We start from the raw sequence: 20,025 nt of genomic DNA on the forward strand, positions 1-20,025 counted from the left end.
GTGTATCGTGTGGATACACGGGTGCCATATATGTTTGAAAGTCGTGTGGATAGCGAGACCCCGCCGACCTTTGTATAGCTTTCCATCCGAGCAAGAAGGGCAATGCAGCAACTCCGGCGGATTCAGGCATGGTTGCGAAGGCATAAAGTAAATTATACTAAAAATAAAAATAAAGTCTAAACAGCTAGAAATATAAAACAATTAACATTATAATTATACGTAAAAATAAGTATTATCACTAAATATACCGAAAGCAAAAGTATCTGTAACGCAAGGTAAAACAGTCTTGAATATGCGCATCAACCACTGGATGTAAACAGAAAAAGAAAATACATAGTAGGTAGGTACTTAATCACCACCACTAAACACGATATATCACCAACAAAATATTGACAATTGACACTTCTCGAACAAGAAAATATTGATTATTTCGTAGTTTTTTTTTAATAAACAGTCAGTGAATGTCCTTCATAGTAAGGAAATAGAAGTAGAGCAGCGAACGAGACGCTCCAAATCCTTCAAACGGCGCTTCGTCGCTTTTGCCCTGCCGCGCCGCTGCTTCTGCTCTGCCGCCGCGGTCGCGGACAGTCGATGTCGACTTGCCGACCTGGGCAAGGAGCGCACCGAGCGCACGACCTGCATGAATAACCCGCTACCAATGGTAATGATTAAAGTCTATTTGTTACATATCATATGACGTAGTACCCGCATAGTAACAAGCACTGCGGCTTTAAGGTTAATTTTCTGCGAAAATCAATTATTGGAGAACCAGAAATTCCAGGAAACCTTGATCAACTTAATGTAAATTGGATAACTTATAAGTGGTGTGTAAAACTTTTTATGTCGTAAATTATGGTAAGTATAATTATATAAAGGTATCAAACAGCATTGAAAATGGAAAGCGTAAATACCGGGCCCAGAAATGCGTGACCGGATTTCATGAGCCGCAAGGAAAAACATGAATACCCTCTAATTGGACTTTGCCAGTCAGCCAAACGTGACGTGACCGGCTAAATTTTATAAAATCGAGTCCTTAGACAAGACGGCAATCGCTAAAGTTCTCCACAGCGAACCGTACGCAACTGTCTGTGTCATATTCAGACTTCGTAACTTTTCCGCCAATTTCGGTGCAACATGGTTGAAATAAAGGAATTTATACATGTTTTCAAGACGATACAGGAGGGGTCAATTCTCCATACAAACGCTCTCGACTATTTCCTCCCTGGTTTTTGAAGATATTGCAATGATTTTTTCAACACAGATTATTATTATTTTTATCTGTGTCGGACCGTTTTGATTTTTTTAATATTCTTATTTTTAAAGACGCTAGATCCCATCAAAATTTTCCAAAAACGGCCTTATTTATTATGGCGCAAAAAAAGGTGTGGTATTCAAAATTGGTAACAATTAGCCAAAAAAACTGTGTGAATGGAACCTCGATTTTAAAGATTTTTCGCAATATCTTTAAACTGAGTCGTTCTGAAAGGACAATTTTTTTTCGATCGAAATCTAGTTAATAACACTAGTATATTTAACTAAAATTTCGAAATCGAAAGACCTTGAAAGTCCTTTCCATTTTAGCATTTTCACTCCAGTAGCCTCTTAAGGCTCATTTTTCTGTTATTAATCCTAATTAACTATTCTAGCTGACTTTGGACATATATGCCTTTATCGCGGACATGTTGCACCCAAATTGCTGATAAAGTTACGATGTCGGGTCATATTAATATGGAAGATAGAGAGATAATATCTTTTCCCCTCACTAGCTCGGAAACACGTGTTTTGTCCTTTAATACCAGCGGGTAAAAACGCATTTTATCCATTAGTGGGTAAAGTAATGTGACCTTGAATAAAGTCAAATTAACTGCTTTAAAATAGATAAAAGTAGGTGAATCTAGTAATTAAGATGATTTACCACCTGTGGAACTACTGGAAGCAGTGATAAGCGCATTTTTATGCGTTGTAGTTTCCTCGCTATAGTGAGGGGAAAAGTTTTGTGTTACACTCGGGTGCAAATGTATTTTACTTCTCGTGTGTTAAAAAACTCGCAAGTTCAGGATTCTATTCTCGAACCACTCGCCTCGCTCGTGGTTCAACTATAGAATCCTTTCCCTTGCTCGTTTTTCAATTCCACACTCGGCGTTAAAATACAACTTTGCCCCCTTGTATAACAAATAACTATTTAGATATAGAGCTTGACCGATTGGCTACTTACGTTTGCGTAGCTAACATGCTATTGTTTATGCTACTTATTGATCGAAACGCAATTATCGCTGTCGCTGTCGCACTTAAACATGGAAGAGCAATCGATCTACACCATTTAAATGTTGTAACGCAAGCAATCGTCACCTTGGCAACGCTGTCTCTTCACCTGGACCACAGTATAATAAAGAGTATTATCATACAGTATGGCCACTCCTGCTCCCCGCTGAAAGTGCCGCCCACCCCCTCTCGGTTAACTCACAGTTACCGTCTGTCAAAAACGCGAACAGTCGACCTGTCATATGTCACTCATACAAGCATAGTACGCGTTCACCTACACGAGCTTAGACTGTGTGCTAGGAACGCGCCTCTTTCATATATTTAATCGCCAGTGTCCGAGGTGTGCCTGGACTGCGTAAATCTTTCATGCAAGTGAAATTCAATCTGAGATGTAATTAAATTTTACGTTTTTGATGTCACAAAATAAATACGCATTTTACGGGTAAAATGCTTTTACCCTCTCGCTCTGACCTCGACAAAACGTTTGTAGACAGTTGACTTTAATTTTGATGCGAACTGCGGAGCGGACGTTATAGAAAACGTTTTTTCACAGGGAGATGACATTTCTAGCCTCATAATTAACTTTGCAAGTGTAATGAAAAACATTGTATGTGACTCGAGACGTAAGTAATACCTCTAACTCTAGACTTTTAGTCGTTCCGGCAAGCTGTCGCAATTTAACTGTAGGTACTCTCGTTTGCAACAACAACTTATGCCCCATGTTGTACTTGTGCAATAAACTATAATGTACCAGTCATAGTCCAATAACAGAGATAGAAATTGATTTGAGTAGAAGTTGAAGTAAAAAGTACAGTCAAGAGATGTTAAAAAACGTTTTCGGTGTTTCTGAAAGTAGAAAATAAAATGTATTCGATAGCGTAGAGCATCACGATTAAAAGATCCTTGCAAAAGAAAAGTTTACTGATCCGGAACAAATTCATAAAGAACTAAGCAACAATATGTTACATTCTTATTGAGTATTCAGAAAATATTGCAATATACGTTAAGGCACGTACACACTTGATACGTCAATTTCTTTAGATGTTACACATGTACTTATGTATTCCTATCGATATCAACAAAGTAATGAAAATATAACGAATGATAACAGAAGAGAAAAAGCCGGAAAGCGGACCCCGGGCTCCGAAGCGCCCGAGCTGAGGATGCAACCGGGAAACCGTTAAGATGAGAGAGAGAAAGAGAGAGAGAGAGAGTATGAAAATATAACGAATCATAATATGTACCAACTGTACAAAAAATATGGTAGGTAAATTATATTTTTCGAGTTATTGAAGTTGCATTATTTTAACACCAAAATAATAATAACATCAAAACTATTGAACGCATTAGCTAGACTCACAGTTTTACAATACGAATGTTCCTTTTCCCTTTAAAAGTACTTTATTTTAAGTTAGAATAGATTGTGTAACTACATAGATCAGTAAGCCAATAAAGTCTATACAATGTAACAGGGTCCCAGCGATACAGACGTAGCCAAATGCATATTCTGTTGTATACTTTATTGATAATAAAATTATTTTCATTCTTATACAGGTCTTCTTCTGTGAAAATACCAGTTATTATCTATAGAATAAAATGCAAGTGTCCTTATTGATTGATCGACACCGATTCATCAACTCAGAGCCGAAACTACAAAATTATTTTAGGTAGATAACTAAAACTACTTATACTAAAATCTAAATCGGGAAAATAAATTCATTTTGGGAAATAAATCATGTAGAAAAAAGTAGTGGACACAAGCTAGGTAATATATAGGTAATGGTGATTATTTTCTACGGAAATAAATAATATACTAAAGCCCAAAAACCGTGCCAAGACCCCATCTCCGAAGCATCGGATGATTACAATAGCCGAGGCAATTGGAGCCAACAATGCTCCCGCGAGTGTTGGCCGGATATTAGACGTCCTTGAATTCAGGGACCCATTGCAAATGCTTACAAGCCAGGGGTTCAGATTCACAAACTATATATTAATCATTCGTATTTTAAAGATTGGGCGCACCGGGCCTGTTAGCTTTGCCGCCCTGTTAAGTGACGACAAAGTACCTACTTAAGACGATACAGGAGGGGTCAATTCTCCATACAAACGCTCTCGACTATTTCCTCCTGGTTTTTGAAGATAGAGCAATTTGTAAAGACGCTAGAGCCCATCAAAAATTTCCAAAAACGCCCTTATTGATTATGGTGCAAAAAAAGGTGTGGTATTAAAAATTGGCAACAATTAGCCAAAAAAAACTAAACGGTCCGACACAGATTATTTCATTGTTATTCAGATTCTCAAATTTCGTTACGATTGATTAAATTTTGAGGCAGGAAACAGTCGAGAGCGGAACCTCGATTTTAAAGTTGTTTTCACAATATTTTTTAACTGAGTTGTTCTGAATGGACATTTTTATTTCGATAAGTCTAGTTAATAACACTAGTATATTTAACTAAAATTCCGAAATTGATCGGGGGGCTCCATTTCATTTGATCATTTTCGCTCCTGTAGAGTCTTAAAAAAACCCGATTGTGCCGCCCTAAAAATAACCTGAAGCCTCGGTTTATGGCCCGGTTGGCTATAGGGTAAATACGGCCCTGTTCATAGACGGAAAAAACAATCACTTCATCATACAGGTATAGATCATAGATACGAGTATAGTAAATTGTACACAAAGAAGCGGTGCACGATGATGGCCGAATGTATAATAATTTGACGCCCGACTTTCAAACCGGATGTCGCGGGTTCAAAACTTGGATCGTACCATACTTATGTACGAAATATCAGTTGAAATTGACCATTAGAATTTTAGTAACAGAAACCATCGTGAAGAAATTTACATTATCGAGTATCGTTGTAACGATTTGCAACCTTTTTTCTAACAGGCGTTTGGTGCTGGCCGTTTGACGTACTTTCAAATTCCAAAATTTTTATTCGCTTATTCAAAATGTCTGGAGAAAACGTCAAAACATTGCCGACGGGCTTTAAATCGACCACTATAATTATACGTTTACCTATATTTCTACACCTAATTTTTCTTACAAGCATCTACTAGTGAATATTGTGTGTGCCACGGTTCCCGGGCCGGTTCGGGTTAGTGTTGTTTTGTATATAATTTAGATATGTTCTATCTACGATATGTTTCTTCTTTCTTTTATATCCCATTTCTACCACATGACTGACTGACGTGACTATAATGACAATCTTAACGTGCTATTTATACTAGACTAAGGCTACAAACTCCCGGTATGAGTAAAAACCCCTGGTAGGGGCACTGGTGCCGCAGCCGAATGGCAGTTATGCGACGCGAATCGAAAACGAAACGCCGCGAAAGGTAATAGTCTGACTCTGTCGCGCTAATACGCAAGAGCGATAGAGATAGATATCTGAGCATTTCTTTTTTTTTTGCCACATTAATGAAGTGTGATATTTTTGAAAAAAAATGCTATTTCTACTCAGAATTACTAGCCTTTTCAATCCTAGTAGTTAAAAAAAATTGTCCCATACGATTTTTTTCTTATTTTGTTACCATTTTCCGTACATGTTGTATGGAAGAGGAAAGTAACAAAAATGTATGGAAATTCTGGGACACTTTTTGTCTCCCAGTGAGATTGAAAGTACTCGTGATTCTGAGTACAATTGACCTAAAACTCCCTAAAACAATAAAAAAAATTATTGGCAAAAAAAAAAAGAAGTGCTCATCTACGAGCGTTTCGTTTGTGCCATTCCATCCATCCATCCATTTTGTGCTGTGTTGGTAAATAAATATCTTTTTTTTTTTTTTTTTATTCGGCTACGTAGTTACCCTGGTTTATTGTTGTTAGGTTTGTGAATAGGAGGCTCAGAGTGAATAGAGATCGAAGACAAGCCAATATCCTACGCCTCGGCCGCTTTTCCTGCTTATTACGGGTGGAGGCTTTCTATGATTGATAATACTCTCGAACATATGGTTTATTGTTGTTGTAAACGGTTGACTATAGTTATAACTGACTCTCTTGCCCAAAAATCTAATCTAAAAAGTAACACAAAAGATGCGTTAATTGAAATTTGAACTAAATATGTCCGTTAGATGACGAAAAATTGCTAAATTCAGTGACTAAAACCATAATTTTACAATATATAGGTAATATAGTAACGTAAGGAATGAGCAAACAAGTGTCGAGCGAACAAGATGAGGAATTGGAACTGGTAGATAGTACAGTTTTTCTTGGTATAACTTTAGATTCTAAACTTCAGTGGAGTTCCCCATATTGTTCGAATAGACTAAGTTCAATAGGTAAGTCAGTTAACAGACGTGAAAACAGCTAAGTAGGCCTAATACATGAATAAAAATATTTTTGACCAAAGTCAAAAGTTTGAAAAATATTTAGATTTTTTTTGAAAGCACCATTAAGCAACAAAGTTGTATTTTTTGCTTGAAAATTGCAATCTACGCCATCAGTTTTCGAGACGATATCAGTATACCAGCAAATTAAAGATGCAGCAGCCTAGCTGTGGCGAATAACTGACAGACTAATATATTTATTTATATACAGAGTGGGGCCTGTAACAAAGGCGAAGAATTGAACTCTAGGCTATTCTCCTTATACTGATCAACATTTGTTCGGCGACTTTTAAAAATAACTTGTATTTTGATTTTTATCACCCTTGAAAGTTTTTTCTAAGAGGTAATGTATTGCGAATTCTGTTAAGTCTAAAGTGTGACAGACAACGTCAATGACAACAATAATAGCGTACATTGAAGCTAATATTTATTTTGTATGAAAAATTTAAAATTTAAAGACTTCATAATTTTTAAAAGTCACTGAACAAATGCTGATCAGTATAAGGAGAATAGCCTACAGTTCAATTCTTCGCCTTTGTTACAGGCCCCACTCTGTATATACACGGTCTAACAGAGGCAACCGATTTTAACTACGCATTTCGGAGGGCAAAATAAAGATAAAATGTTATATGACGTCAAGTAAATTTCATAAAAAAAAAAATGTTTCAATGGATGTATTTTCATATAAAAAGTAAATGTTATATCTAAAACTGGCACTTAAAATAAAAATTTACATTTTTTTTCTACACAAATACTTTATTGCTATAAGTCACTAGTTATTTTTTTGTCTTGTGAGGTTTTTAAATGCTTATAACTCTTAAGAGTTTCTATAACATTTTACTCTTCTAAGTAATATGATGAGGAATACGATGTTAAAATAATTCGGTTTCTTCATAAAACAACGTGTGTGTATAGATCGTGATTATCTAAATATATGTATATGGTTTTTGTCGAGCTCTCGACATCCTAGCTGGTTATTTTGCAACCTCGTGAAAGTATTCTCTGTATTTCGTGGCAAATGTTTCTTCACATTTATTACAATTTTATTGGATATGTTTACGAATAAATTGTACTCTTCGGCAGTGGAAATTTCAGATCGTCGTGGGATTGAAATGAAATACTGGGTTTTTAGTACTTATACCTTTTTCGCGTTATTTATTTGACTGTATAAAAATCTAAATTATTCAAATAAGATTCGATTGTACTCACACTCCTTCATCTATATAATATATGTCGCATATTATCAATGAAAAAAAATCAAGTAAACGTTTGACAAAATAATACTAACTGTGCTCTAATGACAGTTTGAATGCAAATAAAACTTTATTCTGTTAAAGAATATAAAAAATAAAATATGTACAATTAACTAAATACACTATTAAGAAGAAACAATCTTATACTTATCTAAAAAATGAAAAATAAACCTAAAAACCACCCTCCAGGCCCTGGCCTCTCTGCAAGGATGCCCATCACGCAAGCAGCATTCCCGCGCTGTATTGCAATAGCACATTGAAAAAAGTTACATAAGTACACGAACTTAATACTAGTAATTCTGGAAATGGAAATAACAGAATCCTTGAAACTATCAATAGTAGTTCTAGTTACGTAAAATAAGTTTATTTAGGTTAGGAACTTGAGAGAACAGGCCCCGTAGCCGGATGGCATTTCTGCCACGCGAAACGCCACCGAAACACCGCAGAAATGTAGTCTGGCTCTGTCGCGCCAATACGCAAGAGATAGAGATAGATAGCAACGAAAGATATATTATCGTGAGCGTTTCGTGAGCGTTTGTGCATTCGGCTACGCACACTAAAGTTCTCATAAAAGATTGACTTGACAAGATTAATCGACAAAAATAAACTTTTAAGAGTTAACCCGCAAACTTTGCGAAAACATCTCTATCAAAGAACACCAACACAAATCAGACCCCAAAGTTTTTGAATCACTCGTCAAAGTGGTCAGTCGTCGTACAACGACGAATGACCTACTCGACCTGAGTGTCGATATGCTTTCTTTACTTGGATTTAGTGACCATTTTTCCAATGCCAGTGGGAGATAAACATTACTGGGGTATGCAGCGTTTTTTATTTAGAATAGGAAACATGAAACATAGGTAAGCGTGCTCCACCGTAGACCGCATCATCACTTACCATCAGGTGTGATCGTGGTCAAACGTCTACCTATTCACACAAAAAAAAAGTTAAATGCGTTTACGCATACCTCCCGGGTGCGGGGACGGACTCATTGTTAAGAGCTAAATGAGAAATATAATATACAGGATGGGCCAGTGATAAATTCACTTTTGTCTCGACCTCCTTTGTCAAAATTACAAAACATTGGCATATAATAATGGTGTCATTTAAAAGAAAAAAAAAGTAAATTTTTATTCAAAATGGTGTCTTACACGGGAGAAGAGCGAGCGTTTTGCATTCAAGCTTTTTATGAAAACAATCGATCTTATGTGTCTGTTCGTCGGCGTTTTCGACTTGAGTTCGGATTACGCAATATTCGTGAGTGTCCCAGCACAAATTTGATCAAGCAATGGTTAGTCAGATTTAAAAGAACTGGCTCAACACTAAAATCTCGACGTAAGGGACGTGCACGGTCTGTGCGTACTACTGAAAACATCGAACGGGTGAGAGGTGAGAGCGTCTGTGAGAGCGGATGCAAGAAATTCAACGCGTAAACGAGCTACGATTTTAGGGTTATCCAGAACAACATTGGCCACGGGCGACATCTTGATGATTTAATTTTTAAAACGTAAAATTTATTTATTTGACATACTTTCTAAATATACTTTTTATTTCAAAACCACAAAAAAATCCTATTATTTCAATTTTCAAAAATGCATTTATCATTGGCCCACCCTGTATATTCGCTCAAAGGTTGACTGGAAGAGATCCCTTATAGGGATAAGTTCGCCTTTGTACACCATAACTATACTGTAATTCTATGTCCTAACTTGTCTTATGTACAATAAAGTGTTTACATACATACATACATACATACATATAATATTTGAACGCTCCACGAATCCGAACGGGGGTAAAATAGTCAGTTGTTTTTGGAACGTTGGCTTGTACAGGTGCCGTAGCCGAATGGCATTTCTGCGACGCGAAACGAAAATGAAACGCTGCGAAAGGTAGTCTGGCTATGTCGAGCCAATACGCACGAGCGATAGAGATAGATATCTACGAGCATTTCGTTTCGTGAGCGTTTGCGCCATTCGGCTACGTTCCCAGATATTTGTAAACACATCCGTACAACTAAATATTAATTCCAGACTTGTGCCACTTTGCATTTTACATTGCACCTTTAAACTTATAAAGTGTACCGTGTATTGTACATTAAGGGGAGAAGAGTAGAGGAGTCAAGTCCTACTACATAGTGGCATTGAAATTGTCTCGTGTGCTACGTTTAAAGTGCTGTGCAAATGAGATTCGTTGTTTCTTTAGAGTTTATAACATATTACTTTAGCACCTACCATCTGCTACTGTGAATAAAGTTGTTAATTGAGCCGTCGAATCTTTTGCGCCGTCGTAGTAGTGAACGAACTAGTAGTTAATCTCTCTCAATCATTGTTCACAGCGAGGTTCAAAGCGAGACACAGGCGTTTTGTTTGATACGGCGCGAAACTTTTACTAGAATCTTGGCTAGGCATCGAACTATAAATAAAGTGAAAGGTACCTACCATTGGTAAATATAAATTCAAGTTGTTACCTATCACATTTATTATGTAGTCCTTATAATATTATTTCCTTATAAACTTGTGCTAATAGCTATCCGTCACCCGTAATGATCCAAACTAGTAGGACCCAAAGATTTACTGTATCTGGCCTACTGCCAGATACTAAGCACATTTAAAGCAAGCATCAGACTGAAGCTTAGTAAAGAAATATTACACTTTGGAGCAAGAACGTTATAAGGAATTCTCCAGGGCAATTTATTTGCGAGTATATAAATGGGCTCACAGAGGCCTCGTATGTAGTTTTTGATGCAGATGTGCCCCCATAGATGGGTGTACTATGACATACATACATACATAAACTCACGCCTGTATCCCCAAAAGTGCAGGACAGTCACATGGAAAATTATTCTTATTTTGTATATTACAGCACATTATAAGCACTCGTTGTAATTATTACAGTATACAGTTCAATCTACCTTACATTATTATATTTATTATGAATTTTAAGAGGGCTTTCGTGTTAAAAATAGTGAAATCGCAACCGAGCGCTCGATCATACCGTGTGTGGTATCAAATTAAAGGGCTTTGCGAGTAGTTTATAAATATATATCACATTATAGGACTTTTTCTACTTGGTCTAACAAAATATGAGAAAATGTCCAAAAGTGGTAATAATTGTACCGGTGAAGGCTCGTTTTCAAAAAATTGGCAAAAATCAATAATAGCAATTTATAATCACTAAGGAATAACAGCAATTTAAGTAAACGTTGCAGATTAATTTAGTACAAAACTTACTTCGATGTGATGTAGATTTTCAAAGAAATTGTCACTTAATTTTAGGTAATTTCTGAAAAAAATTGAATTCGCCTTAGGCTAGTTTACTCTTTTTCAAAAACTTAAAATAAAAATCTAGTCTGAAATGATTGTGGTACAGGATATACGAATTATAAATTTACCCGTTTTAATATTCAAAATTGTCCAAATTTTACAAATAAGATCGACTGATTCAGCTCTATAGGTGCGTTTTTCTAAACGTGCATTAGAGAAAAATTCATAATTAATTTAATGAGTTAGTTTTCAAAAATCCAGTCTTATAAAAATCAAGATAATAAGATGCTCTAACTGGAACTTGAATTAAATAAATCTATTGGATAACGGAAAGTGTAGTATTTCACCGACTAAAACTATCAATTTTACATTCTTTTGACGTTTTTTTTGAAAGCAGCCTTAATTTTCATGGCCAATAAATAGCTCATGGCACTCTTTTTTTAGTATGTATAGGTAGACGTTTGACCACGATCACACCTGATGGTAATTGATGATGCGGTCTATTACGGTGGAGCACGCTTACCTATGAGATACCTAATTTCTTTAAAGAGACCTGGATTGTACTCATGTGGAAACACAGACTCAGGCAGGGCATTCCACTCCTTGGCGGTTCGCAAAATAAATGTTGAAGCGAATGTAAATATTGACCGGTTGTGTTGGGATGAAAATCTGATACGCAATTAAAATTAATCGTCTTGGTACAGTATTTTTTTAAATTCCTTTTCTCTCTTTCGCTCGGAGGGATTTTTCCAGTCACGACGTTGTTACAAAATCAAATAAAAAAATAGTTTTGTGACAAAGTCCATAGTTTTTTAGTAATGTGTTTATTCAAAACTCAAAAGTTTCTATTCAACAATAGTTATTTGTTATACAAGGGGGCAAAGTTGTATTTTAACGCCGAGTGTGGAATTGAAAAACGAGCAAGTGAAAGGATCCTATAGTTGAACCACGAGCGAAGCGAGTAGTTCGAGAATAGAATCCTGAACTTGCGAGTTTTTAACACACGAGAAGTAAAATACATTTGCACCCGAGTGTAACACAAAACTTTTCCCCTCACTATAGCGAGGAAAATAAAATGCAAAAAATGCGTTTATCACTGCTTCCACTAGTTTCACAGGTGGTAAATCATCTTCATTACTAGATTCACCTACTTCTATCAATTTTAAACCAGCTAATTTGACTTTATTCAAGGTCAAATTACTTTACCCATGACGACCGGTCTGGCGCAGTCGGTAGTGACCCTGCCTGCTGCGCCGCGGTCCCGGGTTCAAATCCCGGTAAGGGCATTTATTTGTGTGATGAGCACAGATATTTGTTCCTGAGTCATGGATGTTTTCTATGTATATAAGTATTTGTATATTATATATATCGTTGTCTGAGTACCCACAGCACAAGCCTTCTTGAGCTTACCGTGGGGCTCAGTCAATCTGTGTAAGAATGTCCTATAATATTTATTTATTTATATATTATTTATTTATTTATTTACCCACTAGTGGATAAAATGCGTTTTTACCCGCTGGTATTAAAGGACAAAACACGTGTTTCCGAGCTAGTGAGAGGAAAATGCTTTTTTTTATTGAAAAACAAACTATGAACTATTAAATGAATAATAAAATAAAATAAAAAACTTCGCCTAAGTCGCTGTCACTGGGAGGTGTGCCCAGAAAGCTGCATCCATATTGCATGGCAATGCTCAGCGTTTAGCAAAATATTGACCAAACCTCTCCTCCGGTCATCTGTGACATCAGTTTCGCTAGGTACAATGCCTAAAGGGCCTATTTTAGATATTAGCTATATTTTAAGTTTAGTCTTATACCTACACATTGGGGCATGTAAATATCTGCACCCAAAGCCTCATTCAACACTGAGTCTCACAGGGCAGCCAACGTGTACAAAATGGTATTCGAGTTGACGCGCCACCTCCTCAAGAGCGAACTACACCGTTTTTAACCCCCGACGCAAAAACGACGGGGTTTTATAAGTTTGACGTGTCTGTCTGTCTGTCTGTTTGTCTGTCTGTGTGTGTCTGTCTGTGACATCGTAGCTCCCGAACGGATGAACCGTTTTTAAATTTAGTTTTGTTTTGTCTGGAAGCTGAGTTAGTCGGGAGTGTTCTTAGCCATGTTTCATAAAAATCGGTCCATTATGTAGCAGTCGGGGGTTTTTACAAAATTTTAATTTTGTGGTTGTCTTAGTATAAGGCCTGAGTGGACGTTTGGAGCCTTTTTTCCTTTTTCAATTAACTCAGCTTTCACACAAAAAAAACGAAATCTAAATCGGTTCATCCGTTCGGGACAGACAGACAGACACACAGACAAACAGACAAACAGACAGACAGACAGACACACACATAGACAGACACGTCAAACTTATAACACCCTGTCGTTTTTGCGTCGGGGATTAAAAATAGCATTACGTCGTCGTCGTCGTCGTTGGGATATGGGTTAAATTGTGGCGTAGGCGAGAGGCTGGCAACCTGTCACTGCAATGTCACAGTTTCGTTTTCTTTCAACCCCTTATTTGCCAAGAGTGGCACTGAAACCTGAGTAGTTTCATGTGCTCTGCCTACCCCTTCATGGGACACAGGCGTGATTGTATGTATGTATGTGTATGTATTACGTCGTTTTCCACAGACTTTCGAACGGCGAATTCGTGCGTTCGAAAATCAAAAATCGATCCCCAGGCCCCGTAGCCGAATGGCATTTCTCCGACGCCAAACGAAAGCGATACGCCGCTGGCTCTGTCGCGCCAATACGCAAGCGCGATAGAGATAGATATCTACTAGCGCTTCGTTTCGTGAGCATTTCGTGAGCGATTGTGCCATTCGGCTAGCCACCCAGGATCGACACTTGTATGGGCTTCAATTGTTTGACATGCACGCCGCATGCCCCGCTCTGCTGCACGCCCTGAGGCCATTTTTTTTTTCAAAGTTGTCAACCCCACTTTTTTGGATTTGGAAATTTTTATGTGTTTTCCACTCGTAATCGCGAGCTCTTTCAATCCTAATAGGAGAAATAAAGTGTCCCAAGGTTTTTTTCCCATTCCGTTAGCATTTTTTCATACATTTTGTATAGCGGTAACGGAATGGAAGGTTCGATAAAATGTATGGAAATCTTGGGACATTTTTTTTCTCCTATCGAAAGAGCTCTCGATTCTGAGTATGAATCGCGTAAAAAATACCCATGTTACAAAAAAAGTTGGGGTGGACAATTTTGAAAAAAAAAATGGCCCACTTATAGTGCGGGGCGAAAACGGCTAATTTGTATGAAAGTACAGTCCGGTCTGGCAGAAAGCATGAAACTTGGCATGTATATAGCTTATAGGTTTATAAGAAAATATGATGGAAGTAAAAACACGCCGAGGTGTCAATGTTTCCCCTCTTTCCCCCCACTTTTGTTTCCCTGACTTCAGTTGTTTAATATTTCCATGAAAACCGTTAAAGCTACCATCACGATGTCTAGGAGAAATATTTTCTTCATAAAATTCTCTAGAATATTGTCTTTGGAAGTATAAAGCTAGAACTTATAATTTTCAAACTATGCTCATTTTCCCCTAACGATATTTCTCTTTAGTGACCTGAACGATAAGTAAGACTAGCGACTTTGCTCTTTTACCTGTGGCGATGTTGCTTCACAAAATTGTTCCATGGATCAAACTGATCCGATTTAGATCATGAAATCGCACGTCACAACACCCCACAAAGACAAGGGGAAAGGGCCGGTTTCCTCGGTGAAAACTATGCATTACTTCTTTTTGCTCTTAGTGACTAGGGCAAATCGTATATCATTTTCGTGTAATATAAGGACGAGTTAATAATTTCTGAAAAAATGGTTACACCTTTTCATACAAAAATAACGATTTGTCACTGTTCTGAACGTAAATGCATGCTGTTCTTATAGAAACACTATAATGCCTTTAATATTTGAGGAGTTCCCTCGACTACTCCAGGATTCCATCATCAGAACTGGGTTATTGGCTAATCTGTTCTATGTTTTATTTGTTGATAATTGCCGCGATGTGACTGTAAATGCCATAACTTCCATACTTAATGAAATACATAAAAATTCATTATTTTGCTATAAAATCGTTATTTTTGTATGAAAAGGTGCAACGATTTTTTCAGAAATGATTAACTCGTTACACGAAAATGATATACCTATACGATTTGCCCTAGTCACTAAGAGCAAAAAGAAGTAATGCATAGATTTCACCGAGGAAACCGGCCCTTTCCCCTTGTCTTTGTGGGGGGTAGTGACGTGCGATTTCATGACTATTGAGCTAAATCGGATCAGTTTAACCCAAGGAACAATTTTGTGAAGCAACATCGCCACAGGTAAAAGAGCAAAGTCGCTAGTCTTACTTATCGTTCAGGTCACCAAAAAGAAATATCGTTAGGGGAAAATCATCATAGTTTGAAAATAATAAGTTCTAGCTTTATACTTCCAAAGACAATATTGTAGAGAATTTTATGAAGAATATACTTCTCCTGGACATCGTGATGGTAGCTTTCTCGGTTTTCATGGAAATGTTAAAAAACTGAAATCAGGGATACAAAAGTGGGGGGAAAGAGGGGAAACATTGACGCCTCGGCGTGTTTCTACTTCCATATTTTCTTATAAACCGATAAGCTATATACATGCCAAGTTTCATGCTTTCTGCCAGACCGGACTGTACATCTGGTTAAGAACTCGTACTATTACAGGTTATATAGGTAGTCAAGTGATCTATTCGGTGCAAACATGTTTTTCCTGAAAGTTGCTAACTTAATTTTAAGTTAAGAAGCACTCAAATACTCGTGCGAAAGTTTCCCATTATGTCTAAATTGTCAATGTTCGAGTCATATGTGAATGATACGAGTAGAAATATAAAGATTAAGGTCCGACCGAGATTCTGAGCCGCGAATAAATTGTATTTAGTCTCGGCCGGCTGAGACTATCGGCCGAGACTTCATACAATTTATTCGCGGCCGAGAATCTCGGTTGGACCTTAATAAAGATTGATATCAGTTTTGTGCAGTCAACCAATTGGAACCCTAGGCCACTCTACAACCATGTCAAAATTACAAGCAGTAAAGAGATTTCTTACAATCTGATTTATAATGTCACTATGACATAGTTCTACAGTGGCCTAGGGTTCCAATTGGTTGACTGTACAATAATGGATCGGATAATCTGCAAAACTCTAAGTGTTTCGTAGCTAGCTATCCCTATATAGCTCTTATGTAGAACTGCGTTGTAAAATGATGGTTCCTATTTTTTTTTCATGATAGTAGGTAATCTATGACTTAGAAATGAATGTTGTTCGCAGATCCGCTCTTTTGTCGGTGCATACCTATTACACAATCGAGTAAAAGCTGTGCACTTCAATCACTCAGAGAATTGACGCGATCATATTAAAACCAATATAGAATCGTAACAAGTTGTTAAATCTGAATTGGACTCCGGTACTCGGGTATTTTTTTATTTCTTTATTTAAGTATAAAATAATTAAAAAGACACACACACACACGCACACGCACACGCACGCGCACGCGCACGCGCACGCACGCACGCACGCACGCACGCACGCACGCACGCACGCACGCACGCACGCACGCACGCACGCACGCACGCACGCACGCACGCACGCACGCACGCACGCACGCAAGCACGCACGCACGCACGCACGCACGCACGCACGCACACACACACACACACACACACACACACACACACTTGCATTTTTTAAATGTTTTTATAATTTATTTTTAATCCTTTAGATGAGCTTAATTTTAATCCTTGTTCAATATTTCAATTTGTACCATTATTAAAGAAACTTGGACATAATTAGACTAATTAGTAATTGAACTGGTTCCTTTCAGACATGTAAATCATTCATTTCATACAACAAAAAGCCTCTTATCCAACCTAGGTTTCGTGCACACGAAATCAAGGTAATATTTTTTTTCACGATTTAGAGGTTACTCACATGGTGCTCATGGTTAAGTGGGTAAGCTTCATAACATTTTTTTTTACATTCCAAAATATAACTTAGTAAATCTGAATGAAATGATATAAAAAAAATCGTAAAATGTCTAATTTCCCTAAAGTACAGCGTAGCGCATTAGCAGACGCGACAGTGTTCACTCGACTGTCTACCAGCCGACACGGCCCGCGGCCCGCGCTCCGAAACTCGCGAACGAAAACTTTTACAACCACTGATTTTATTTCATTTCCACGCGTAAAACTATATTGTTTAACGAGACGTATTTTGTGAAAAACGTGAGTTGAAGCTCATGTCCACTAGTAAAACTATATCTATTAAATAAAACATTTTGTGAAATAGACGTGAACGTGAAAGTTTAAAAAGTTTCGTCAGTTTTTAACAGTTTTTTGGTGAAAGTTTTTTCATTGAATTGGATGTGTATTGCATTGAAAGTGAAGTTGAAAAGTGTGAATATGTCACACCATTAATTGGTAAGTTCTATGATTTAAAAGTAATTGTTTAGGTACCTAATATGATAAGGGTTTTTTAAGAAAACTTCGAAAAAAGCTTTCTTAGGTAAAAACATTTTTATTTTTTGTAACGTTTAGCATGAATGCTTACCGTTACACTGATTAGTGATTAAAAAAAAACAAAATACAACCGATTACGGAGTTTGTTAAACGGCAAAGTGAGTGGAATAAATATTTTTACAGATATAATACTTACAAAATAGTTTAATTTTGAATGATTACAAAATACCTATAGCATTATTTTTTATGGGATAGGAGACAAAAGAGCAGACAGGTCGCCTGATGGTAAGCGATCACTTTCACCCAAGGACACCCGAAACACCAGAAGTATTGGAGGTGCGTTGCTGGCCTTTACAGGATTAAACATATAACTGATATAACATTATTCAATATATTCCTTCATTTTACTAAAAAAAAATCTTTTTTATTTTCCGTTTCTCTCTAAAAAATCTAAGTAATTATTTTTGAATCAACGCCAATTCTGTCGGGTATCAATTTTGTATTATGCCCAAACTGATTGTGGTGTCCGGTAAACAATAAACAAATCAATTTTTCCCCTCACTAGCTCGGAAACACGTGTTTTGTCCTTTAATACCAGCGGGTAAAAACGCATTTTATCCACTAGTGGGTAAAGTAATTTGACCTTGAAAAAAGTCAAATTAACTGGTTTAAAATTGACAAAAGATGGTCAATCTAGTAATTAAGATGATTTACCACCTGTGGAACTACTGGAAGCAGTGATAAACGCATTTTTTTGCGTTGTAGTTTCCTCGCTGTAGTGAGGGGAAAAGTTTTGTGTTACACTCGGGTGCAAATGTATTTTACTTCTCGTGTGTTAAAAAACTCGCAAGTTCAGGATTCTATTCTCGAACCACTCGCTTCGCTCGTGGTTCAACTATAGAATCCGTACTTGCTCGTTTTTCAATTCCACACTCGGCGTTAAAATACAACTTTGCGGTTGTATAACAAATAACTATTTCCCTTTCCCAGAGTACTGCTGCGTGAAACTCCAGTTATTTGTTTTACAAAGGGGCAAAGATGTTATTTAACCGCACACTGATACCCGAGCAAGCGAAAGATTCCAATATTGAACCGCGAAGCGAGTGGTTCGGAATGTGGAATCTTGAGCGCTGCGAGGGTTTCAAGAATTTTACTACCGACTGAAAAAATTTCCACCACACCACCATGAGAAAAATACTGACTGTAAAACATCAAACTAAATCAAATTTATCTTAAGGAATTAATTCAATTCAGAATCATTTTATGATATCATTTGTATGAAATTACTTTGCACTCTTGTGGATGAAATGCAACTTTTTCGAATACACATTTAACCGTTTTCCATGAATAAAGAGAGCCTTTATGTGTTGGTGCTGTGAAAACTGTATTATTTGTGACGTTCGTGATAAACAAAGTCCCATCTTAAAGTTAACGCAAATTTATAAAAACAGGTTGTATATGTATAAACGTTATGTAGTACAAACATCTATTTACGTCAAAGTTAGGCCTCATCATTCACAAGTTTCACAACTTACGTACACTGACATAGTGGCATAATCCTCCGAGGCATAACTAAAATAGAAAATGTCACAAGGTACTTTCAAAAAAATTTCGTATCTCACACTGCTCCTTAAAGTTAAAACGTAGTAAGTCTATATGTATTCCATACATACTTAGTGCATTTTTCTCTTCATTGACAGAAGAAGATACAGGTTTTGTTCAAAGTAGTGAGGAAATGCGGCCAAAATGGAAGACAGAAAGCCCTGGGATTATGAATTCCGTGTCTTGAACGCGTCTCTTTTGTTCGTGTGTCGAGCACTAGTGTATAATGAGCAAGGTGGAACTCGCTTTTGATTTGGCATTGTCTTGTGATTTTGCACTTTTTATGTTTAGCACTTTGGTCATTACTTTGCTCGTTTTTAACCCCCGACGCAAAAACGAAGGGGTGTTATAAGTTTGACGTGTCTGTCTGTCTGTCTGTCTGTCTGTCTGTCTGTCTGTCCGTCTGTCTGTCTGTCTGTCTGTCTGTCTGTCTGTCTGTCTGTTTGTCTGTGTGTGTGTCTGTCTGTGGCATCGTAGCTCCCAAACGGATGAACCGATTTAGGTTTAGTTTTTTTTGTCTGAAAGCTGAGTTAGTCGGGAGTGTTCTTAGCCATGTTTCATGAAAATCGGTCCACTATGTCGCGGTCGGGGGTTTTTTCAAAATTTTAATTTTGTGGTTAGGTTATTTAGTACGTAAAATTTTGAACACAGTTCAAAAAAGTGGGAAATACCTAGTCTAAAAAATTAACAGTTTTATTAGCTCGTAATTTATTTTTGTTTCCTTTAGTCTGTTTTCCGTTTTTGACAGATTGTTAGACTCATTAATAGTGTTAGGTATTGAACATGGGGTAGTTGCGAGATAATATAAATGTACTGGAGGGTGGTTT

General features: G+C 37.1%; 2 protein-coding genes across 3 annotated transcripts in view; both read left to right on the plus strand.

Moving 5' to 3' along the window:
- The first annotated feature begins 8,867 nt into the window (after window positions 1-8,867).
- LOC125224607 lies at window positions 8,868-9,272 on the plus strand. Its single transcript, XM_048128025.1, has one exon. The coding sequence runs from the start codon at window positions 8,979-8,981 to the stop codon at window positions 9,270-9,272; it is 294 nt and encodes a 97-aa protein (XP_047983982.1). The 5' UTR covers window positions 8,868-8,978.
- An 8,141-nt stretch (window positions 9,273-17,413) lies between these two features.
- The window catches only part of LOC125242531 (tachykinin-like peptides receptor 99D), a 317,790-nt gene continuing 315,178 nt past the window's right edge, over window positions 17,414-20,025 (plus strand). For both annotated transcript variants that reach the window (XM_048151284.1, XM_048151285.1), the window contains exon 1: window positions 17,414-17,557. The gene's annotated coding sequence lies outside the window, so the exon portion shown is untranslated. The remainder of the gene's footprint in view (window positions 17,558-20,025) is intronic.

This window comes from Leguminivora glycinivorella, chromosome 3, assembly GCF_023078275.1.
Source record: "Leguminivora glycinivorella isolate SPB_JAAS2020 chromosome 3, LegGlyc_1.1, whole genome shotgun sequence".
In the NCBI taxonomy this organism is placed as follows: Eukaryota; Metazoa; Arthropoda; class Insecta; order Lepidoptera; family Tortricidae; genus Leguminivora; species Leguminivora glycinivorella.